Source organism: Dermacentor albipictus, chromosome 4 (assembly GCF_038994185.2).
Source record: "Dermacentor albipictus isolate Rhodes 1998 colony chromosome 4, USDA_Dalb.pri_finalv2, whole genome shotgun sequence".
NCBI lineage: Eukaryota > Metazoa > Arthropoda > Arachnida > Ixodida > Ixodidae > Dermacentor > Dermacentor albipictus.
In genome coordinates this window covers 44,469,806-44,496,043 of record NC_091824.1, presented here as the reverse complement: position 1 = coordinate 44,496,043, position 26,238 = coordinate 44,469,806, and the positions used below count along the sequence as shown (strand labels likewise).

General features: G+C 47.2%; 1 protein-coding gene across 1 annotated transcript in view; it reads left to right on the top strand.

Annotated features, from left to right (window-relative positions):
• LOC135907172 (acetylcholinesterase-1-like) overlaps window positions 1-25,450 on the top strand; it is a 34,545-nt gene extending 9,095 nt beyond the window's left edge. The window contains exons 3-9 of the mRNA XM_065438842.2: window positions 2,062-2,153; window positions 2,636-2,783; window positions 6,050-6,425; window positions 7,527-7,819; window positions 13,968-14,234; window positions 18,351-18,631; window positions 25,277-25,450. Of these exons, the coding sequence (XP_065294914.2) occupies window positions 2,062-2,153; window positions 2,636-2,783; window positions 6,050-6,425; window positions 7,527-7,819; window positions 13,968-14,234; window positions 18,351-18,631; window positions 25,277-25,400 (1,581 nt within the window). The 3' untranslated portion in view covers window positions 25,401-25,450. The remainder of the gene's footprint in view (window positions 1-2,061; window positions 2,154-2,635; window positions 2,784-6,049; window positions 6,426-7,526; window positions 7,820-13,967; window positions 14,235-18,350; window positions 18,632-25,276) is intronic.
• The last annotated feature ends 788 nt before the right edge of the window (window positions 25,451-26,238 follow it).

Genomic DNA, 26,238 nt, shown 5'->3' with positions numbered 1-26,238 from the left:
GAAGTTCGCAAGCTAGGAGAAGTGACTGCAGTTATCGCTTTCTCTCAACTAGCGTATGTTATGAAGATTGATTCATTAGACGCCGCTGATTCCGAATTCGAGTGTGGATTTTATGGCTCGTAGGCCTAACACGGCTAAGCTTGGCTGGTGAAGGCACGTAAAGTAAAGTTGGTTTTGTTGCTCAAAACTAGGCACAGCTAATTGTTTGCTGCTTGAAGAATAACCTCTAAATCGTAATTAAACGCGAATACACGCAAGTCAAAATTACTATTCATATCATAAAGTGGAATATTTTATTTAATTAGTTTTAATCGTTTTTTTAGAAGCCGTAGTGGCGCTGTCAGCGCAAAACGCTATCCGCAAACGCAAAGCCCTATTCTAAACCTCTTCACTCCTGCGTGCCCCAACGCTAACACCCGCAAAGCTCTTTGGGGCCCCAAAATATTGGGGCCCCTATTCTAAAACTCCCTAATGTATCGCGCCGCACAAACGAACAAGGGGCACAGAGCTGCAGGAGAGGAATCCACAGAAATGGGTACAGGGCCAACGTGTTTGGGCACAAACCTGCGCGAGATCAAAGTGGATACTTTCGACAGTGAGGGAACAACAGGGATCAAAGATGGTCACATTAGATGCACAGCAGGAGGTTCAACGAAGACATTTCGACCAAGTACGACGACGGGAAGTGTACCAACAGAAAGAATGAGCGGCCAACCGGCCGAACAAGATCGAGAGCCAAGCAACAACGCGGTACCGGGGCCATCTGGTGTTGGGCTGCAAAAACAGGAGCTCCCGAGTCGGCAAGCAATGGTCGGCAGGTGGTGAAAGCCCCAGCCCTAGAGACTAAACTCCGAAAGTCGAGCCGACAACGCAGAGCCCCTGTGCGCATCAATCTGTAGGGTATAATAGGTATAATAATGATAGGTATAACGTTAAGGGATAAGAAAAGAGCAGATTGGGTGAGGGAACAAACGCGAGTTTCTGATATCTTAGTTGAAATCAAGAAAAAAGAAATGGGCATGGGCAGGACATGTAATGAGGAGGGAAGATAACCGATGGTCATTAAGGGTTACGGACTGGATTCCAAGGGAAGGGAAGCGTAGCAGAGCGAGGCAGAAAGTTAGGTGGGCGGATGAGATTAAGAAGTTTGCAGGAACAACATGGCCACAATTAGTACATGACCGGGGTAGTTGGAGAAGTATGAGAGAGGCCATTGCCCTGCAGTGGGCGTAATCAGGCTGATGATGATGATGAAGGGATCTTCAGCTGTAATACCAGCTGAGATTCCTGAATTCTAGGCATATGACATCTACGTCACGGACATCCTATAGATAACCCAGTGGACCGAGCAATAAACGCTCCATTTCTATGTTCACCGTGTTATTGTTTTCTGCGCCAGGTTGCGGCGTGTCAGTATCCACTTGGAACGAATTCTGAGAATGGCATCGGTTTAGAGATATGCGCCGTCAAACGCGCGGTAAAAATGCAGTGTTGTTCCACCTATGAAAGAAAACGCTGTTGTATGTACTGACATACAAAAGTAATTGTCGGAAACTTTGAAAATTAATATCGCAAAACTGGTGCAGTCCTGAAAATTCGTTCCAAGGGTACATGCCTTGCGAAGTCGCCGACAACTATCGGTAAATTGCAATATGTGCCGTAAAGTAATTAATAAAATTAATTAGTGTATATGTTTAATTATTCAATTAAGTATTTTGCGTTCTCGTAGAAGAAACGGCCGCCTTGTCGGGTAACATAGCTGAAAGGTTAGAATTGTGGTATCTCCCACAGGCAATTTTTAAAAATATAGCTACCTATAGCTAATAAACTACCAGCAATAAGATCAACCGTCTAGTCGCGGCTTTCTTCGATAGCGCTTAGGAAGTTCAGTGAAAGTCAGTGAAAGACGAATCGAAAATTTGGCTCTCAAAAATGTACGAGGCATTTAGGATTCTTTTTTTTCACGCTTCTTGCAGAAGCATCTTGACCCCCCCCCCCCCCCCCGCCTTCCACTCCCCTCACTCGGCATTCGCTCATTTTAGGGCTATTTTCGTCACGCAGCAACCTCCTCCGACTCGGGTTGAGCCCCCGGCTCAGAAAGATGGCGCTGGCGCCCCTCCTGTGCCGGCCACCGAAGAGAGAAAACCTGACGAGTGAGTCAACCCAGAAAACTTGTTCCGATCAAACTCACTGCAGAAATAAGAACGGAAGATTCGCACGATTCGCACAAGAATATCCATGTATGTCAGGTATGTACGCAAGTACCCCTCACGATCAACATTAATCCAGAGCTCCTGATAACCCACTCTGTAGGTAAAGGAAGCTAAACCCCATGTAATTTAACTTGTATTTGTTCGAAAAGACGTGTTTCTACATTGTTTGTTGTTCGTATACGCACAGCATCACTAGGTTGTGAGTTTGCACTCATCTGCACTGTGTCACCTGGCTGGTGTATTGTGCAAGCTGAGAAACACATTCTCGCAAACAATGTTAGCCTGCTCGCTCGATTTGCAGATCTAGATTAAATTATTGACTAATCGAATGACTGCCAGCATAGTCGGACTCGTCTAAACGACCGAGCGAACAAGCTACACACATTCACCACCCCGTCCGCCATCTCTTCACCGGCGACCAGCGTCTTCCTGGTGTCCGCGGTGGCCTGCGTCGTAATCATCGCGGGCCTCGTCCTGGCGCTGGTGGGCATCATCCTCGGAATGTCCGTGCCGGCCGCCGGACACGGCTGCCCGCCGCTCGACAAGCCGCTCGCGGAGGGCAAGGTCATGGTGCGTCATCATCATCATCTGAGTACTTCATCATCATCATCAGCCTGGTTACGCCCACTGCAGGGCAAAGGCCTCTCCCATACATCTCCAACAACCCCGGTCATGTACTAATTGTGGCCATGCCGTGCCTGCAAACTTCTTAATCTCATCCGCCCACCTAATTTTCTGCCGCCCCCTGCTACGCTTCCCTTCCCTTGGGGTCCAGTCCGTAACCCTTAATGACCATCGGTTATCTTCCCTCCTCATTACATGTCCTGCCCATGTCCATTTCTTTTTCTTGATTTCGACTAAGATGTCATTAACTCGCGTTTGTTCCCTCGCGTTTGCCATTAACTCGCGTTTGCCATGGTGCGTCAGTGGCGGTCAAGTATACCGCGCGTTTCAGCAGCACCACCCAGGTAACGCAAGGCCTGTTACGTCATGCTATACTGGCCCAGAATTTTCACCGCCAAGGCTGGCGTGACGCAAGCGGTGACGTAAAAATCACTGTTGCCTGCTCGGGTGCAGCCCCGTTAGATTCTATGGCAGTCGGGCCACTAGCATGACGTCAAGGGTCGGAGTGAAAAGGCCTTGTGCTGTCTGGGTGGTGTCGGTTTCAGTCGCTCGCGACGCGCGTCCCGACACACTAATAGAGAACTGCGGCGTCGCACGCCTGTTTCCACCTGTCTTGTGTCACGCGACTCGTCAGTATTGTATATCAATATTCGGATCACATGATGACGCGTTATTGCCGTCTGGTCAAGAGGGAGATGGTCGGCAGTGGACGTGCGAGAACAGAATATATATATATATATATATATATATATATATATATATATATATATATATATATATATATATATATATATATATATATATATATATATATATATATATATATTCTTATCCTGTAAGCAATCGTCTTACGAGAGACGTACGGACGGTTTTCTCGTTAGGTAAACACAGAACTATGCTTACGCATTTAAATTTCCCAAGACAGTCGCGAAATGCACATTGTTTGGCCGAGTACCAGTCTCCCATCGAACGGCAGTTGGCGATCCTTTCAAGTAAAAAACAAAACGGCGCATTACGTGCAATACTGCGACATTTCGAGGGTGATATATAATCACTTCACTGCGGTCAGCACGTTTCGTTACCATGAAATGGGGCCAAATCGTTCGCAACGAAGCACCAGCTTCTACAATTCAATGCGTGCCGCCGACCGCCTATCCACGCTAAAGCAACGACGACCTGTAGCTCCTTCGCTCGGCGAATAGTGAACATAATTACGTTGACGACGACTAAACTGCGATGGAGTTCTGTTGTTGAACTCAAGCACGCCAGCTTGATTCTGGGTCGCGGTGACTTCATGACGAAACGGGACTATATATACATGTACATATATATATATATATATATATATATATATATATATATATATATATATATATATATATATATACGCAGTTGCCATGTTGTATTTTTGGCGACGTTATTAAAAAAAGCCCCGGTGCTCCAATTTACAGCTTGGCAGTGCAGCTTCCGCCACAGCTTATACATTTATTTGATGCGCACTGATTATAATCACAATAACCACCGACAACGTGGTTCAGCGAGCTCCTTACTTGGAAACCCGCCTTTCACCGTATGTTATAGGCGCTTTTTGAATGATGGAATGCCGTGCGCGGTTGCGGATGCGATAGCAGGCAATCTTGTGCATCACTGGCGAACGTGGCACTGTATCGAAATTCCTTTACGCTAGCCGATAGCTGTATTAGCCCTTAGTTCACTGTATGCAAAGCAGAAATTAAGTATCCAAGTGGACACTTCAGCGTGCATCTCTTCAGCACTTTCTTTGGCGACTAAACACCAGACGGAAAAGGTCTCTTCGGCGAGCGCTTTCGATCAGCGAATAAACGGCTAAAATTGCGCAACGGCAAAATACAATGCAAGTGCACTATACAAGAACGTTTGTAGGCCCATTTCGTCGCAACGCCGAGGCCAGTAATCTATCTGGCGTGTCTTCAGCTCAAATAGCAGCCCTCCGTGGCAACGCAACACCCCGGATGTCACAATATAAAGATGTGTATATGGTACAACCGTCATCAAACGTTTCCAACTCGTTAAATTTGAATTATCATCGCTTTGTCCGTTCTATACTACGAAAAAAAGAAGGAAAATTTTCACGGTGGTGTTACTGGTGACTAAAAAAAGGAGAAAAACAAATATTCGTGTATACTACGCACCTTTGCAATCTATGCGAAACGAAGCTTACCCGAAGCAGTAATGAAATGTTATAAATGTTCCCACTTATTTCCTGCATCTTTCGAATAAAAGAAACAGGCGCGCTATGCATGGGCTCTCGCGCACCCGTCCTACACAATGTAACCCTCGCGGCGATCATCTCTAAAAGCTTGTTGGCGTTGGAACAATATAAGCACAGATGCGATGATCGCCTATTGGTTTACCCATGGGGCTGCCGTGATCGTGCTTGGGCTGACTGGTGAAACCGTGCTTGGACTAATAGGGGAAACATTCTTTTCTTTGGGGAAAAGCCTCATGCCACTAGCGCCTTTACTACTTCGGCAACAGGAGTACTCTGTCATGTCGCCTTATCTTTCTGTCCTTACGAATTCTGTGCCAATTAGGGCTTTCCCTTTTAAAAAAATTTCCCGCCATCGAACTCTTCGCCAAGAGCTATTCAGTAGTTTTGCGAGGAAAACTTCGCTTCAAAGTATACAAAAAGAAAGCTCCTCTGGAAGGCATTCACTCAATAAAAAAGGCACCCGTTACAATCAGCTGTCATCGTCTGCTCCATGTGGAACAAACAGACGAAGCCCAATGGTGTCCCGCGAATCAACCTGAATCGGCAGTTTCGAAGCCCATACCGAAGCACGCAGGCATGGCGCCCGGTGTAGCGAACTGCGTTCCGTGCGTTTCGCACCACCTTTTGCCCACCTTGAAGGCTATGGGCCCCGTTTCCCTCCGAATACGTAAAGGCGGTGGGGAGCAGTTGCCGAGACGTGGCTTGTGTACCGACGACCGTGGAAACGCCGTTCTGCTGTTTCTCAAGTTATATCATGCATGTTTGCTAAAAAGAAAAAAGAGCTGTCCCTCCGAACGCATGCGACAGATTGTAACGTATACTGGCTCAGACGTTCCAGACGGAGTTCCAGACGGAGCCCACGGTCAGGCTCCGTCTGGAACTATGCACCCCATTTTGTATGCGGCTCCCGGTCCATATACCGTTGGTCCCGACGTGATGACGTCACCGCCTTGCCACGCAGGCGGTGACCAAGAGCGGCCGGCTGGTCGGCAGCGAGGTGACCGTGGACGGCGTGGCTCTGTGGCGCTTCCTGGGCATCCCGTTCGCCCAGACCACGGCGGGCGATCGCCGATTCACGGCGCCGATGCCGCTGGCCGAGCCCGCGGACAAGTGCGCGGTGCGGGAGTTCCTCGAGCCGCGGCCACCGTGCGCCCAGTGGGTCAACGGCAGCGTGGTCGGCTCTGAGGACTGCCTGCGCGTGAACGTGTGGACGTCCGCGGTCACGCTGGAAGACGGCGCCCACGGCGGAGGCCGGGCCCTGGTGGTCGCCGTCTCCGGAAGGTGGTTCGAGACGGGCTCCAACGACGACCCCGACTGGCCGAAGCTGGCCGCCAAAGGTGGGGTTCTCTGCCAGCCGAATTGAATATATATGCATAGTAGTAGGCAAAGAGGAATTCTTCAGGCTATCTTTCAAACGTAAAGAACTCAAGTTATATATATATCATATTTGTCGAGGTTAACGACTTGACATGCACGATAGGACTAACATATTTTGGCGTTTTAGCAGCGTCTGTTTAAACCACCCAACACAAATGCCAAGAACGTTAGTCCTACCGTGCGTGTAAAATCGTCAACCTCGACAAATACTCAAATAGAACGCCGTCTCCACTCGAGGCTTCATACAAATTTAGCAGAAGACAAGGGTTGCATCGCGTTCTAAGTGAAACATTCCATCCTCGAACGCTAATGCACTTCCAAATCCGTGACCTTACATTGGCGTACTGGAACTGCTAGCTGTTTTGGCAAAAACAACAACAAAAAGCTAGCCACAACTTGATTAGGGCGAATTGGTTCCTCTTGAAGTTGTATATTCAATCAACGCGATGGGACGAGAACACTTTACTCCCTATCATCAAAAATGCAAAAAATGTATACCAATTTAAAAAAGAACTAAAATCATTCATAATAAGTACTTACTGAAACTCTCCTCGTTTTTTTGTATTCCGTTTTTTTATATTGTCCTGCTGTTAACAAGTGTTCTTATTACTCATATGCTATAAACATGTTTTGATATTACTCTTAGTTCTCATCTGTACTACTCTTGCTTTAAACTTTGTATAACATCATAAATGTCTTTAGCAGGAGGTCCCGATGCAGTCTTTGACTTTGGGACCTCCTTATGTATACTACGCACATGCAATTATCTGTATTTTTACTAATAAATAAATAAATTGTGAAAAAAAATTGTGAAGTAATCAAACGCCTGTCCTGTCGCGGTGGCCGTTTCTTTCTTGTCCTCGTGCAATCGCGCGGCTTCAATAAACCTTGACCAAGGTGCGCAACTATCGCTTTCATTTTCTCCGTTAATTGCCAACCCACCTGTTGGCATCAAATAGTCGGAACCAGACTTCTAAAAACACTCAAATACTCGCTCTTTATCGCAAAATGAATATCCGCTCGACGTCAAAAGCACGACCATCCGGCGACGATCCGTGCAGGACACGTGGTGGTGGTGGCGCCCAACCACCGGCAAGGCGTGCTAGGCTTTCTACACCTGTCGTCCGTGGTCGGCGTCGTTGATGACGTCGCCGTTGATGACGTCGTGAGCGCAGTGCAGTGGGCGCTGAACCACGCGGAAGGCTTCGGCGCCGACCCGAAGCAGCTGGTGCTGGTCGGCCACGGATCGGGCGCCTACGTGCTCTCCGCGGCCGCGCGCAAGCTGAGCAGGGACGTGGCGCGCCGAGCCTTTTACCAGGGCATCGTCTACGGGTCCCTGCTGCCCTTCGATTCGGTGAGTTTGGCACACGGTGAAAGACGCCGTGGTCTTACCACGCCCGGCCACTTATACGACGCCCGCACACCGGAGTTGAATCCTCTAGCTCGAGGGACGGTGTTTTTTTTTTTTTTCAGAAGCTGGAGACCATACACACGTGGTAGCGTGAACTACTAGCACGTTAATTTACACCTGAAACCTAAACACACTTCACGTGGTTATGCAAAGACAGAAATCGTTATCGAGCGGCGATTCCTCAAGGGATATCCTGGAAATTGGGGAACGTGTGCTACTTACTTAACGGCGCCCGGCCCCCCACGTCGACTCAGGAAAGGGCGTTGCAGTGCAATCCGCAGCAAACTTTTGTAGCCTGGAGCACGGCCGGACTCGACTCACTCGCTCCCCCGCGCTCCCTCGCGGCCTTTGCAATGATGGATGCTGCCGCCTGCCGCCGCAGCTCTGTGTTGGCGCTGTCAGCTCACCGTTGCCAGTATGTAGAAACAATAGAGCACCTCATACTGGAATGTGATGGTATCCATCCCGATGTCGATGCGGGCACAGTCACGCTTCCTGAGGCCCTGGGGTTCAGAGATAGCAATAGTCATGTAAATAAACATGCGGTGGAAATTAGCAAAAGACGATTGTAGGATTGGTGGCTCTAAAGCAGAGAGGTGACATAAGATTAAAAGTGTAGGTAGACGTACTTCAAGAAAATGGCGAATTTGAATAACTTACAACACAGTTAAAGATAAAAGGTAAGCGAGGTGGCAACTGCCATCACCCCGTTTCAAAGGGGACGCTCCTACCTTCCATCCATCGATCCATGCCGCCTCCGCGAAGCGCATTCACAGATGCGCTCCAGCAGGCAGCATGCGAGTAACATCTGCGCTACGTCGGCTGCCGGACGCAACTTATCTTGAATGTTTAAGCTTAATCATCATTTTCAGTGTCAGTAGTCAACGTCATAGCTTGATATGTGAATGAAACGGCTTACAGCTTTGGCTTGAAGCCGTAAGGCTGTAGCAGACGACGCTGGAAAGGTTAAAGGAGAAGATTAAGCAAACACCCGCAATTAATGAATACACATGTTGTTACTTAGGGCAACTGATTCTTTCAGTACACAAGCTTCAATTATAAGGGAGGTACAGATACTGCGAGGCTACAACTAAAATAAAGATTTTACAGGTACAAAGTATTTATTTACTGATTAGTACAGTGTACCCTTGTACATTTTGGTACCAACAACCTTTACATCATGTACATTAAAGCCTAAAATATATTCTTGGTGGCTTATGTGCATAAGCAACTAGTTCCTCATTTTTTTCGTTACCATCTTTGTGTAATTTACTAGAAGTAGTCGGACAAACTTGTCAGCAATCACACCAGCTGTGCGCCTCGTGTGACCAATGCCGACATCTCTGGGCACTTTGAGATGGGCGATTGTTCATAGCAACGAGAAGTTGCAGCACTTCGTGCCCTTTCGTTCGCGGGAGGTGCTTCGCAGCTGTTTCGAAGAAACCCACAATTTTGTCCAGAAGTGCAGAGAACATGCGATTTGGATAGTGCAGTCCGCTTTTGTCCTGCTCGTGCAATAGGGTGAACAAAGGATCCCCTTTGTAGGCAACCTGAGCCCGAAGCCTTTCGTTTATGACAAGGTAGTGACTAGCTCGGCGAGCGTCGTTACTGTTGGTTTGTGTTGAAGCACTTTGTCTCTCCTTGGTTACCTCGTCCCGGACACCAAAATATTCATGAGCAGGCAACGGTGACTGCTTTTCCCTTTGATGAATTTCCATGAGCACCGGGGTCACAACATGCAGGGTCTTTACGCGGTCTCTTTGCAGCTGGCACCATGACCATGTAGAATGGATAGAGCTCGAAAATGGTCGGTACAGCTCCCGCAAGCTACTTCCGTATTTGGCATCCGGGAACATAATCGCTTTCATTGAAATGTTTGCTACACACTACAGTTGATGCGTAATTGTCGTTGATGACGAGATTTTCATGGGAAATGTTTTTTTTCGCCACTTAAAACACAGTGCCGCATCGCTATGAAATTTGTGAAAGGAAACGCTGACCGTCTTCCCCTGCTGAGATTTGCAAAATGGCACGCAACGGTACACCATGGCTACAGTGATAGCGCTTGAGGCAGCAGGAAAAAAACGGCTTTCACGACTGCAACGATCCCACGGAGAAAGCTCACAAATTCAGCTGAAAAGTGCCTGCTGGGATTTATCGCTCACGGCCAACGCCGCCGACACCGACGACACCAGCTTTTCTGCAACACGAGCTCCTTAACGCTGTCGCGTTAAAAAGCTGGCACGCGAAAGGCAGCACGCGAGGGATCGGCGGCATAGGCATGCTGCTTCAGACGCCGCCGTCAAGCACAGAAGTGGTGACGTAACTGCACCAACCAAATCGCACCAGGGTTGCAGGAAGGAAGCAAACGCTCATATCGTGAGCACCAGCGGACAAGTCGGACGAACGCTGTACGCGAAGAAAGTCACCAGTCGGGACAGGAGTTACTCAAGAAAATGATATGCAGAACCACCGCGCGTGCCTTAGCGCCGCGGACACGGTGAGGTGGTAGCGACCTCGTGCGGCGAGCCATCGAGCTAATAGTCAAGAACATGTTCCGTGTACTCCCGTCGGGTTGCGAAGGCTGTAAAGGAGTGCGGAGGAGAGAGTCGAGTCCGGCCGTGCCAGGAGCTGTGTAGGCATCTGCTCGAACTCACCGGGGCGGAAGGCGTGTTCCTCAAACCGCTCCCTGACGCAGGAGTTAACCAAGGAGTGGTACCGAAGCACGTTGCCCTTTCTCGAGGGTTGGCGTTACCTTCACCTCTGGGCTTTACTCCGTACTACTTAGTACGTTGTAATGGGATGCGATATTACGTATTCACTAGGCTGTGGTGTACTAGAACGGGGGCAGGGTGCCATCCGCGCGGCACCGCAAAACATAATGGGAGAATTGTGGTGACTTCTGCGTCATGGCGCCACCACTCTGGCGCAGTGAGCAGCCAGCGTGCTTGTTGCGCAAAATATCAAATTTGTAGAGCGAACTGTTAGCATTCATAAACAAGAACGCTGTTGGAATGCAAGTCCAATAATATAATTAGCACATAAAAGTAGAAAACGTCATCCTGGGGCTCATTAAAGCGCAGGGTAATCGCAGAAATTAAGCGTCATCTACGCCCGGTTGTTTCCCATCACCTGTCAGAGTCCGTGATCGTCTGCTCAATTTTGATTTCACTGCAGCAGGGCAAACAGGGCTTACGCTCGTGTGTCTGTTCTGTCTGTATCCCTTTGCCTTCGAATAATTTTCAAATTATGCGCCATAATAAATTACTAATGTATACGCGCAATGTGCTTGTTCATGTTGCCATATTACACATGGTGAATGCCTGTAAGGGGACACGGATCAGGTGGGCTGCACGGGCATCCTTTAAAATGAATAACGCAGAAGTGCGATCGCCAAGTTTCACTGTTAAAAAAATTCATGCTCGTGTATGGTAACTGCTGTTACTACCGTGTAGACAGCACTCTCACAGCGGAAGTTCACCGAGGGTGGCAACACATGCGAAAGAGCCAGATGGGGCCAGTCTGATAGAGCCCGGAGTCACACTAGTCATTCCGAATGAAACATGGCGCATATAAATCAAACAAGAGTAACTTTAGTCCATGGCGAGCCTGCTGCGCCCATGTAAAAAATACACACTAGCGCGGCAAGAAAAAACAACAGCAAGACATCCGCGAACTTCCGCATATGAACAATACTACCAGGCTGTAGCGACAGATGACGCTACGATACACCGGTGTGCATAGGCGCCGAGTTTTCAGTCTGCCAGAGGGGGGCGGGGGGGGGGGAGGAGTAATTCGCACCTTCTGTTCTTTTCATTCGTCCCTCCTCCCCCCTCACCCCCGCGCATGCTCCTTGGCAAGAGATACGCACAGGCAGAGAAGCAATATATGTAAATATAAGTTTTATTTGTTCTAACAGTCGAACGAATATGCTAAAATAATCACAGTTGTGCAAGACACTTCAAAAATGTACTTAAGATGCGTTGCCATGTATTGCGCGAAAAATATTTGGGTAAGTACCGGGCACTCATCAAAAGTATTTCGTTACTTCGAAGACATTTCCAAGATAAATTTTCTAGGAAAGTTCGAAATGAAGTACAACAAAACGGTCTACGGCCAGAACGCTTTGTTGACGCTCGAGATGAGTTGCTGTTACGTGGAACAAATGATGAAACAGGTGGAACAAATACACGCGCACGCCCCGCGGGGAACCTGACAGCTTGATGGAACAAGTCAAAGTTTCAACGTACGCAGCCTTACAGCCTGCTTTTGTTGAAGAAAGTAATTGTGCCTGTAGCGGCCAGGTGGGTTGGACTTGTCTGCTCTCGTTAAAGAAATTGGATTTTAATTTTAAGTATCTGAAATAATGAGTGTATAACATACTCTGAACTGTATTTAAAAGACAGCAAAAATACTCCTCTCAAGTATTTCAAGATACTCAAATACTATGAAAGGTATTTAAGATAGAGTAATTTGAGTAGAGTGCTTAGGATAGGCACAAGTGCAAGGAGGGAAGGGCGCACGTCGAGCCTTTCCTCCTCTCTGGCTTTTGCGAGCCGGCGTGGAGCTGCTTGGATGTGTTTCCGCCACGCGCTGGGGAAAGATTTGAATATGTTTTAGCTCGTACTCCGGGGAATTTACGTGACGTCAATTCATGCAAGGTCGTCGGGAAACGACAGTGTAGCCTGTCGGTGTAGCAGCAACTACAGCATGCGCGAATTTCTCTTGGCTTGGCAAACATCCGATGAGCATCAGCCGTGGCCAGTGCGTACCTGTTGCGAACTGTTTTGGCTGTATCGGTTTTTATTCAACGGTGAGCAGCGACGCCTGTGAATTGCCAGCGTTAATCGGAAAATATTCTCGCTATATGATGGCTTCGCGTGGGAACTAAAACATAGGTGTGCTTGTATACTGCCAACCCAATACAATTCCGAAACATCTATAAACGCAAATCGGGAAGAAATATTTGCGTCAAACACCGGCATCGTTTTAAAGCCTAGGAGTCTTCAAATCAGTGTGGTATGCCTACATTAGCCTCTTTCATGTGGCCGATGGTGTGGCTGAACACGGCGATCACTGCGGCCAATAAACCGACATGATACACGTAAGCTTTGTGTTTCGGCAGTGTCTTGCCCTGTGGAGCAGCAATATTTGAAGGGAATCGAATAAGAAACTGGCGCCTATTTGGGAGGACCCAATTTCCATAGGACGGTTGAGCACATCGTAGAGTACGGGATTAAGGAAACAGAAAAAGAAATCGGTTTTCTCTTGCGGCTTGTAAAGTCACGAAACACGTACGTTTGCTGAAAGTGGCCAACTGGCCGGTTCGGTCGCCATCTTTCATGAGGAAAAAAAAAAGCACGGGCTAACGCCGCATTAAGACCACGCATGGTCATGCCACGCTGCTTCAGACGCTCGCGCAGTCCTCAATGTCAGCCACTCGACAAATGCCATTCACACTTTACGGTATGCTGTTTGAACGCTTGTCAGAGTAAAGAGCAGAACTTATTTCGTAGCGGAACGGTACCCACGCACACTGCTACGATCATCGCGTATGTTTCTTCACTACTCATTGTCGCTAAACCACAGCTTAGAATTACAGTGACAATGTTGAAGTAAGGTCGCAGTCATGAAATTAATTTGCATAAATGCACAATTGATCTCCGAGGCTGATTGTATGCTCAAGCACGCGCGCACATATCGCGCTGCGTGCTCCATCTGCTTCAACGCCAACAGAAACTCCGGCCACTCCGTTTCCCGCGTAGGAGATGCCATGTCGTACTAAATAAAGAGCCCTACTAATAAAATAATATATAAATATAAGGGAAAGTGCTCACGGGCGAGCACTAATTTCTAGTCGAAAAGCTCGTGCATTGTTGGAGCGATAACACTGCCGTTACTTTCAAAGTCACCAGTTTCGTCCAAGATGAACTTCCTATCAGGCTTTTTTACTGCCAGCGTAGATAAGGCAAATCGATCAGTCAATTTCAGCACTGCACCGAAGTCTCTCTCTTGAGGCATCGGTACAAACGCACCCTACATATCGCAAAGACGTCTCGAGAAACAGCGGCGTCCATCGATGTGCTCGCAGGCGACGCCGTACCTGCACCTGGCGTCGGCGATGAACTGCAGCGGCGCGGACAAGTCGGCGTGGGTCTCGTGCTTCCGCGCCGCGCCCGTCGACGCGCTGTTGCAGGCCGCGCAAGCCACGTCCCGCAGGCCGCTGCAGTTCGCGCCGGGCTTCAACTTGTCGTCACTGCGGGCTGCGCCCGTCGCCACGCCGCACACCGTCGTAGCCGGGGCGGACGCGGCCGACGACAAGGCCCTCTTCAAGGAGCGCATCTTGCCGCTCGCACAGGTATGCACGCGAGACTCGAAACGTGCGTGCGCGGTATGCGGAGTGGACTCTTCGCGTGACTACTCTTGCAGTTCGGTTCAGGCTTACGGTTGCACTTAGTAGCTGGAACCCTTCTGCGAATGTTTTCCACTTATGTAGACGGAAGTTCGTTTTGATATAAGTGAGGAGATATGTTCAGCGGAGTTACAGATCACTGCGGTGGACGTAATGAAAACTCTGTCACGTGAAACATTGTGTGGGACATTGCTATGGGCAGTTTTGTCTGGACTCTCTTCCAGACAAGGCATATCCAGTAGCGATGGGAACTGCGTTCCAGATGCGCTGCAGACAAAGACGCAAGCTGAATCATGAATAAGTGACGCAATAACCACTAATTCTCTCGCCTGTATATGCAGCCGATTCTCAAACACATGGTTGTCTTCCACCACGTGCTTCGTCCAACAATGTGACTGAGGGCAGTACGACCGTCTTCATGTGGATACACCTGTGCGAACGCGGCATTGGTCCTATGGAGAAAAAAGTTTACTTGGCAGGCAGTGTTCGAGTTGCCGCCAGTGAAAATGGTCACAGTCTGATACCTAAGTGCTGACCGGTTTAGCGCATAACATAATCACAACCGATCTGTGAGTTAAAACTTGTTCCCAATGACGGAAACAAAATGAATATCCAGTTCATGCGACATATCCAAGCATTGCGGGCACATCTAGCAGTTCAGACATCAAAAATATTTAGTCGTCGCTTTAGTTATGCATTACCCAGTGTTAAATACTTCCGTATAGAATGGCATTTAGGCATTAACCGACAGAAAATGTCCTTGAATCAGATAATTTTTTCTACACCTTCAGTGCACCATTCAGTGGCAACATCTGCATTACATGTGCACACCAGTGTACTTTCTAGTAGCACCTTTGGGATGTCTAATAACAAATCAAATCTTCAAGTCAAAGGAAGCCCCACAGCATAGTCTAGGGCACTAAATTGTTTCCTCCCTGTTTGTAACTAATAATGTGATGTCTATAATAGGACTTCAAAGAATGATCAATGTGTGTTTGCACTGAAGCTGTATAGAACAAAGTTCAGAAAGGTACCAGAGCTCATTCGCTCGAAATGATATTGCGGTACCGATTTGACTTCAGTAGAGCGACAAAAAGGGTAAAAAACTCTTATTGAGATATGATAGTTAGCGTGAGGCATTTCTTTTTCATGTTTTCTTCTAATAGACTAATGCATTTCTAAAGAAAGTCCGTTCAAGGCAAATATGAGAACCCAAGTATTAGAAGATGTAATAAACTAAATGCACAGCTGACAAAAGCACAAAATTCATGTTGTTCAGAGTTGAGACACCTTTTTTTTTGTTAGGTATAAACTCCTGGCACAGAAAATTAGAATGGCACACATATTTACTAGATTGATGGCCATTTACTGGAGGTACCGGAAAAAAATTATACTCCATTTTTTTTTTTTAAGGCGAATGCCTTTCTTGGTTCATGGTGAAGTTCGTGTCAGCAGACCTGACCGCCGGAGTGTCCACCGAAGCGTCATCACGCCATATGACAACAGATTAAATAATGAAAAATGATTGATATTGACAGTTGGTGAATGATAACGTTATAGTACAGATTGGTAGAGGTTAATAATGACTAGTAATGACTAATAGTGACTACTGATTACTTGCAATGACTACAATGACTCCGAAATTATCAATATGTGTAACGACGGCTTTTAATGACCACAACTGATTAGAAATTACTAGAAATGTCTAGTAATTAGTAGTAATGATTAAAATGACTAGTAATGACTTTTAATGACTACTAATGACTATTATATGACCAACATGTCTAACGATGGCTTGTAGTGACCACAATTGATTACAAATGACTAAAAATGCTTAGTAGTGAGCAGTAAAGACTAATAATGACTGAAATGACTGGTAATGACTAGTAATGACTACGAAATGACCAATATGTCTAACGACAACTTGTAACGACTACAATTCATTAGAAATGACTCAATATGCTTAATAATGACCACTAATGACTAAAATGACTACTGATGACTTGTAATGACTACTAATGACTATGGTATGACCAACATGTCGAATGGTGGCTTGTAATGACCACAATTGATTACAAATGACTAAAATACTTACTAGTGATCAGTAATGACTAATAATGACTGAGCTGACTTGTAATGACTAGTAATGACTATGAAGTGACCAATATGTCTAACGACAACTTGTAACGACTACAATTCATTAGAAATGACAAAAATGCTTAGTAATGACTACTAATGACTAAATATGACTCAACTAACTTGTAACGGCTACTGATGACTAGGATATGACCAACATGTCTAACGACGGCTTGTAATGACCACAACTGATTACAAATGACTAAAAATGCTGAGTAGTAAGCAGTAATCACTGATAATGACTGAAATGACTGGTAGTGACTAGTAATGACTACGAAATGTCCAATACGTCTAACGACTTGTAGCGACTACAATTCATTAGAAATGACTAAAGATGCTTAGTAATGACCACTAATGACTAATAATGGCTGAAATAACTTGTAATGATTACTAATGACTAGGTTATGACCAACATGTCTAACGATGGCTTGTAATGACCATAATTGATTACAAATGACTAAAAATGCTTAGTAGTGAGCAGTAATGACTAAAAGAAAGAAGAGAAAGAGAAGAAGCAAAAAGAGAGGCGAATTATAGGAGGAGGAAGAGTAGGCTTTCGCTGTTCACCTCTTAAGAGAGGTCTTATGAGACCCTGTCATTTTTAATAAGCGTCCTTGCAGATAGCACAATTTACTCAATTCAGCTGGATTCAAAAGGCAAGTACTGCTAACATTAAAAAATTTTAGTGCTATGCTTCCTATTAATCAAAGTTTCACTAGAGTATTAACATTTTTTCTCACTTTAGGGCACTTGCTCCATTTGCAGATTACAATCATAACTGAAGCACCATGAGACCACAGCCGCCTTGCAGAAATCATGATACTAGTACAAATTTCGAAGAATGCGCTCAAAATGTGCGATGAAGTGCAATAAGTGCCCACCAGCTAATCGTCAATCGACAGACATGTAACAGGTTCTTATTGATGCTTCACTGGATTACAAGTGTGCTTCAGATGCACCTGAGCCCAATGCCTGCTACTTACATGGCGAGTGTCATGGCAGATGGTGTGGCCACTGGTACATGTTTGTACTTAGAGCGTGTAATTATCTGCTTGTAATGCATGAATAACAAGTAATAAAACTACCGAGATTAGCTACGTATATAAACAAGCCTTGTAATGCTTCTCATGTAATATTCTTTCAGGCTACTAATTTTTATACTGGGTGACATTCTTTAACGGAGATTTATCTTTAAATATAAGAATTAACCGCCTCAAGAATCTCTTGTTACCAATTGCTTCCTTGAGCCCGGCGTACAATAGATGGGCGAGCAATAGCTATAGCCCATTTGATATTTAACTAAAATTTCTCGCGTATTTAATACTGGTTCTAAAGCCCACTTTCCAGTGGAGGTGCTGCAGGAGGGAGGGCGCCGCGGTGGCAAACGAAATTTACCCAATTATAAAGGCACCATCCACGAGATATTCGTTATGCAAAAAATTAACCTCTTTCACCTCCAATTGACAAATTCGGCATGGACAAGAGCGCCGGAAGCATTGACCATGGGATGCTTACCGCGTTGTTAGTCTTTCGGTTGTTTATATCAACGGGTCCGCTCCTTGCACACACCCCTTATCTAACGAAGCTCATCTGTTGGGGACTGACCGTCACTCGTGGCTCTAGCCCACGATACGACGGCGCCATGTGTTTTTGCATGACGACAACGTCTAATAACGCGGACAAGGCTTCACCAAGCTTCGTGCATCTTGTTAGCAACACACTCTACATACGACTGCCCTCACGACTGTTCCCCGCTGTATATAGTATCTGCACGCGTGCTGCGAGCCGAGTTCTTGCCGTAAGCTGTCGGCTGCTTAACATGCAGAATAGTAGTGAGGAGCATCTATAGCTCAGCAGCGAAGCCCGCATCGCGCTTATACATCCGCGAGTATACAACGCCGAGATGAGCTCTCTCCGATGGCGCAGCGTGACGGCAATGCCTCGACAACGGAGGCTCTGGTGGACTACATGTTCAACGTCTTCAACGTGCCCGTGCTCGCGAAGCTCGTCATCAAGAGCCGTTTCAGCGTGCACTCGGTGGACGAGATCGCCGAAGGCTTCTCGACGTGGGTCTCCACGTGCGCCACGCTGAAGGCGGCCAAGGCGGCGGCCGAGGGCTACCACTACCGGCTGGACACGGCCGTGGCCAGCGGGCTCCTGCGTCCCCCGCTGGGCATCGGCCAGGTGGCGCAGTTCGCAGCACAAGGGTGAGTGGTGCCCGCAGGGCGCGAGGTTTCACGTAAATCTACACGGATTCGGGTGGTGCCAGGGAGAACTGTGTCCCAGGAACGAAAGATCGTGAACAACGGTAATGAAGAACGTGAACTGGAAGCCTTTATTTCGTGCGTAAACTTGTAATAAATTTGGCCAATATCACTTGGCCGATAAAGTTAGCGCAAGTTTGACCATTATCAGTGTGCGTAATCGAATTGCTTAAATGGATTCTTCACCATAAATTGTAGGTTTTTGCTTCCTTCAGGCTTACCCCGTTGTCCTAGAGCGTTATACTCTACTCTATATAGTTCACGTCGACTCCAGTAACTGGAGGGCCGCTCCTCTCATCGACTGAAGTGGTCGCTGTGCTTTTCGTATAGAACTACTCGGTGATTCGTCACAGCTCAGTTCGTCAAACGGTCGTGGCTGGCTATAGGCATTCTCAACTGTGGAGTGCGCTTGCGAGCGCTGGCCTATCTGCATTAAACGCGCCCCGATGCGAATCTCCGTGTTGCTTTGCTGACTCCTTTGCTCACGTGCGGTGCCTTTCTTTAACCTAAAACAAAAATGCCCCAAGCGTTACGCCATACGCATGCCGTGGCAATAACGATTAAAAAGCGCAAAGCACTTTAAAAATGTACAACAGCTATGGCTGTAATAACATGCGACAAGCTGCTTTGTGTCGTGACTCGGGGTAAGCAAATTAAAATTAGCGTAAGAGGCTGTTCGGTCAAACGTTATAGGGAGGACCTTAAACATGCAACTTAATCCTACTGGTATCAACCCTCATCGGTCGTTCCCTTATCATGTTCGATAGCGAAGACGATAAGGCAGGTTTAAGTAAGACAGAGTTCATTACGGCACTCGAACCTGCGATCTTTGGCGTTCAAGTGACTTAGGGTTAACTTAGCGAAGCTGTTGCAAAACCACCGCTACATTTGCTGAGGGGTGTATGCAGTGTTCTTCTTTGTGGCATCGGGCGTCTGCGCGTTGTTCCCAGTGACGCTGCGCTTTGCGCCCTCGGATTTCCTGCGCTCGTTGCGTGTTGCTGCAGCATGGCGTATTTCCTCTTGTTGGTTGCACTCGCAAGCGTCTTGCTGTAGTTCCCCGCTCCCCACGCAGAGTCACTGAGTTGTTTCTGGCGTAATCCGTGTTGACGCTGATACTACACATTTGTGCGTCTTCGTTCTTCTTCAGTAAGCGGCTGCGCGGTCGTCTTGACGCCATTACTGTAAATGCGACAGCGACGCGGCCTAACTAACTGCCGCGGCTCGAGCCTTGCTCATGTCCATGCAGCCCGGTGTCATTGGGCCGAATCTTATGACGGTTCGGAATACGAACCGTTCGCTTCGCCGCTTACGTCACTACATGTGCCACTCCCAAGCCGGTGGTGGAAGAAGGGGAGGACGCGACCAATAGATGAGAGGGTGCCACCTCTGAAGTGTACGTCATTATATGACGAGCTAATCGAGGAATTGCACAATGTTTCTGCTTGCAAAATAAATTTGAAATATAGATTAAATATTATACGCCAAGTTCTGAAGTATAAACGTGTGGTGCCGGGCGTTTACGCAATGCAGAAGTAATTTATTAATGTCATTCTTTTTTCATTCTTAGCCGACAGGCGGTATCGCAAGCATAAATGAGTTGACAGAGCGCAGCGCTATGTCGTCTGCTACCAGGAGCTCGCACGATGCACGCAACAGAAACGCACTGCCAGCATTTACTAAGTAGCGAGCGCGACAAAACCGTGAACTGGTTCTTAGGGACACCTTTACTAGCCGAATATATCAATCATCCTTCTTTTTTCGCCCTTCGTCGTCGGCTCGGACATGACTCGCTCGCCGCCGCGCTGCCGCTATCCCTGCGATCTGCCCCACGGCGCGTCGCGTGATAGAAGTAGTGGAACCTGAAATCGAACATTACGACATACGGGCCCTGCATTGCCTGCTCGAAGTAAAATCGAAGAGTGTGGTGCTGACGGTGCGCGCTGTGCCGTGAAATTGAGGAACAAAGTGCGGCACTCCCGAACTAGAGAAAAAAAGTCAGCCAAATAAGTTATCTCCACAATATCTTCGCATCCTGACTGTATAGTTTTACCAGCCTAACGAAGGAAGCGCTGGACCAGCCTAGGTTGAACCCTTATGATTGCTGAACGGCGATCTACGAGCTATTCACGCTGGCGATAGCACTGGGAATTTGATCTCACCATGCAAATATCTCCTTGGCATTGGTTTTGAAGCGGAGGTCACAGGAAAGCTGACCCAGCCCTTCCACCGGCCAACACGGTAATTGCGGGAGCAACTCTGTGCACAGTGTCGGCAGCAGAGATCTAGGCCATTCCGATGAATTCTTCGCGTCCGACCGATTTTCGGGAGCTGCAGGCCAGTGGCGATGAACCGCAGTGTGCAATATTCCTTCCTCTGCGTGGAATGACCAGTGGTAGGCTTGCACCAGAGTGCAAGCCTGGTGCAAGCCTTGCACCATTTGATAGCGTAGCCTGCAAAAGGTCTACTTAGAAAGCCGGCAATGGTGGTGCAACTCATTATCCGTCACTTCTTCGAACGCGTATCCCACTCCCAGCCGTGATCGACACCGAAAGGGCAACGCCAAGCAGACGACGAATAGCCTCCGAAGCAACCAACGCACGCGCGCGCGACGCCCGCGTGTCTCTGGGGTCGCAAGCCAACAGCCAAGCCACAGCAACGGAACCCAAAGCGGACTACCCTTCGCCGGTTCCTATGACCGGTTCGCTTTGAAGATGATTGACATATGCATGACGTATTCATGAATTGCGATACCGCGCCGCTGCATCTGACGACCTGTGACGTAACCAAAATTTTGGCCAACCAGGTGAGGCCAAACGAACGGTTCCCCAACCGAACCGTTATAAGCTTCGGCCAATTGTCGACAATACCGAACGCGATCCGACCCTTGTACATTATGCAATCCGTCATTGGTGGTTCCGATGCTTGTTTAGAGTTTGTCCTTTATTCCAACGTATTCTGTTCTGCGTGTTGTAGGGTTGATTTAAACGAATTTGCCTGCTTGCGAGGGGGGGGGGGGGGGCGGAGGGGAGCATTGCATTCGTTTTACTCGCCGGACTGGTTTCTCGTTGGGTAGGCATAGAAATAGAAATGCTCACGCATTTAAACTTATGCAGATTCGACGCAGTGAACGCGCGAAATTTAAGTTGGAGGGTTCATGTGGACCATACGGTATCGGCTGTCTCATCACAGAAACTGTGGCTGCTACAGCACAGATTGAAGCACGCCTCTGGTAAAACAATATTACCTCCCTATACATCCCTTATTGTTATTGTTATTGTGTCGAATACATTGACATTGTGTGGGACCTATACCTAACAAAAGTATCACTCACGGTATATTAATGGTGTAAAATAAATCACTACGATCTATCTATGCGTGTATGGTAAACATGTGTCCGTGACTAAATTGCGTAGCCAATCTGGACTTCCCTCACTAGAGTCAAGACGCAAACTTTATAAGCTACCAATGCTTTATACCCGCCGTGGTTGCTCAGTGGCTATGGTGTTGGGCTGCTGAGCATGGAGGTCGCGGGATCGAATCCCGGCCACGGCGCCCGATTTGGATGGGGGCCAAATGCGAGAATACCCGTGTACTTAAATTTGGGTGCATGTTAAAGAAACCCAGCTGATCAAAATTTCCGGAGTCCTCCATTACTGCGTGCCTCATAATCGGAAAGTGGTTTTGGCACGTAAAATCCTACAATTTGAATTAATTACGAATGCATTTTTTTAGATATCATTAACAGCAGAACAAAACTTTCACCGCTACACGCAGTACAGCTTAACACGACATACTCGAGATGAACACGAAGTGACACTAACAATGCGCCAAACTAGATCGAACGCGTATCCTCACTCTTTTATTATTATTTTTATCAAAAACGATTTCGGATTGGAACTCACGTCCGCGTGATGCAATGACGAAGATCACGTCGCGGGAACCATTTTTATCAGCCGTGATTCGTCTTATGTGGCGTTTGCATTTAATTTTGTTGCGTCTAAAGGTCCATACATTGATACGTACTCTTATTTATCCTTCTTTTTTTCGGTGGACCGCATTTTGTCCACTAACAACTTAACGTTATCATTTCAGCGCAAAACGTGCCTGCGTGATTCTGAACCTACCCGAATGTTATCGTTGTTTCTGCCTGTCGTGTTTGTTGTCGCCGAACTTTATGTGATCAGCTTGTGACGTGATGTAGTACTGTATTCTCTGGAAGGAATGCGTAAGCACCCGCGATGACGCTGGAACCTTCGACGATTTGTGCATAACAGCCAGCGCGCTTAACCCGCAGAGATAAGGGGCGGCTTGCACGAACATTGAATTGAATTATGGGGTTTTACGTTGCCAAAACCACTTTCTGATTATGAGGCACGCCGTAGTGGAGGACTCCGGAAAGTTCGACCATCTGGGGATCTTTAACGTGCCCCTAAATCTAAGTACACGGGTGTTTTCGCATTTCGTCCCCATCGAAATGCGGCCGCCATGGCCGGGATTCGATCTCGCGACCTCGTGCTCAGCAGCCCAACACCATAGCCACTGAGCAACCACGGCGGGTGCACGAAGATTCAATAACGAAAATAAAAAAATGGCTGCGGCTTAAGTAAGGTTAAGCCCAGGATGCGAAGCATACTAGCCTTTATTTTAGTTGTTGAACCACTGTTTAGCTTGGTGAACTGCTCTTGCTTGGCTATATTTGGTTCGGCTAGACGAAGAAACAACTCATGCGTTACTCTGCTTCGCCTTGGACGCCCCGCATTGGACGCGGTGAGCGTCGAGCAACGCAGCGTTCGGCGCGGCAACGAAATGTGCGCCTGAGCAAGCGACGCACGCCTGAGCCTTAGAAACAGCTCGTTTCTAAGGCAACACCGCATTCACTAGAGGCGCTTTTGTACCGCTTTGAAGCATCGTACTCGTGGCTCAGTAAATAAAAAAAAAAAAAAAATACTCGTGGCTCAGTGGTAGGGTCTCCGTCTCACACTCCGGAGACCTTGGTTCGATTCCCACCCAGCCCATCTTGCAAGAGTTGAGCCAAAGCCACTTCTCCTCTGTCGTGACGTCACGGTGTCACGTGGTATTCAAGGCGACACCGCCGCGCCTGAGGAGCTGGGTTGAGCCCTCGTAATATGCTTCGCATAAAAGATTTCCAGAACGCGTTCTTGCGCGGAATAGGCGTTGTCTATGGAACATTTAAGAACGCGTTCTTAAATTCGTTACCAGTTTCGTTATTAAATGTTCGTGCAAGCCGCCCCAGAGGTTTCGACAATCGCCGACTGCGTTCGCCGCTACAGACGTGATTCGAGTCTCACTTACGGTATTTCTTTTTGTGGGCACAGGTTTGCCCAATGAAAAAAGTTCGTTTCGCGATTGCTGTGGTCTTCACCGCCACAACAACGCGACACTATCATGTCCGGGATTTTGTACTCTGTGTGATGGTTTGTTGAAGTGTCTTATGCCGCCCTGTCTTGCTATGCGTGTTACTCATTAATCTGCTAATAACTGTTAATTAATTTATTACAACTTTTCTTGATGTACTGATGACGCGTTAATTTCTGTACTTGCTCATAAAGCTGTACCACTCCTGCTCTGGTTTGGAAAAGGGGCTGCTGGCAGTATTGAATTAATTCATTCATTGAAGGACACTGAAGAAAAGAATTATCTTACCCGTATTAAGTGTATTACCCTTTCGCAATATTACCCTTCCGAACGGTGAAAGTGGTACCAATAACACCACTTTCAACGCGGGGTTAGGCTTCTTAAGCGCGAAAAGGGAAGGACGGGTGGAGAAGCCACCTTGAAGATACCGCACCAGTTAAACGTGAGGTGAAGGATTTTCATGGCGTCTGCTAGAGCCTTGCTCATTTGTTTATTGGTAAAAATGGACTGCGTTGCGTCCTAAATGAGTCATAGCTTGAGCACGGTAAGTTTTAGGAAATTTTGCCGAACAAACGGGGCCGAAGTACGAAACAAAAGTACTGAAATTCGTGACGTTTACACAATATAACGTACGGGTTCTGAGATTCCGGCGCAAAGTTCAGAAAACTAAACTTCGTCTTTCATTTTCTATTCTGGCAATCGACGTATTATCACGAAAAAACCTATTATCGCGAATTCAACGGAAGCAGAGTTTTCAAAGAATACTTAGTCAGTCGAAATCTATTTAGTGTCTTCTAAGCATCGCCTAAAGTGAATCATTGCGCAAATAACAGCATCGGTATCTAGTATCGTTTGGGCTTCTGCGCAGTGTTAAAAATGCGAACAAACGTTTGTGTCAAGTAATTGTGAGCGCGCTACGCTATCATTTGCGTGACGACAGCAGCAAGGTGACGATGACGGCGCGATGACCGCTATGACGGAATACGTTGTGCTCCAACGAGCAAGCATCACGGTAGTTGTGTCACCACATTGATCTAGTGCATTATTTAGCAGCGTATCATTCGCAATATATGCGATTTCTTTTTTTCTAATGGTCGCTTGCCGTTGTTTAACACCATCTGACTGAGCCAGGATTGAATTTTAGATTCCCTAATCGTTAACCTTTATTTCCTTTTTTCTCCTTTTTTTCCTTTTTTTTGCGCGCGCGTGCAGCACGGTGCCACCGTTGGCTGACAAGAGTCCGTGGCTTCCCCTCGGCAAGATGGCCGTGACGCGAGTGGTCGGCGAGGACGGCCACGAGAATCTGACCAACTACGGCCCTCAGTGCACAGTATAGTGCAAATCAAGGAATAGTTCATTGTGTCATAAAAAAAAGGAAGCGATGAAGGCCCTTGCTGTTCTTTGTAATCGCCTTTCACATACAGTCTGTCCCTCTGAACAAGAACCAGCGAAAAGTGTTCTTCCGAGTCAAGGAGGACGGTCAGGTATAAAGGTAGGCATAACTGCTCTTTCGATATACATGGTGCTGGACAGCAGCGCTGGGAAAAGATACGTCGCAAATGTATCATGATACAGACACATGATCCAGAGCCGATAAGTATTTGAGATGAATTGATTTCTCCATATGACAGGGCACAAGGTAAGAAGGGTACAGAAGAGCGCAGACTTGCAACCGAGTTTATTGTAAAAACAAAAAAAAAAACAAAAAAACGTCATATGTGTTCAGCCAAAGAGTCGTGTCAGCATCCCGGTGACAAAGATATAAAACATAGTAGAAAACAGTGCGATTCATGTTGCCATAGCACGTGGGGGGTATATAAGCGTATATCGTCTATATAAGCGTCTTGTAGATAATTGAAGGGTGGTTGACGCACCCCCCTCCCCTCATTTTCATAAAGAACGCCTCAATGGCCACCCTGCGAAACTATACTCTCTTGAAAGAACTACTGCGCTCTTGCAATATGACTCGCACCCGCCGTCTCCGCGGCAGTGAACTCTGTTGCAAGTTAGATATAAAATACTAGCAAACTAACTGTATCTGATACAATGTTTGCCATTTGTATATTACGACACGTCGATACAATAGTTCATTCCTCGTAATTCCACTAAGGGGCCGCTGCAACTTTGCAGGTGTTTACTTGCGAATTTCCCACCTGCAGAGTTTGTTCCTTTCA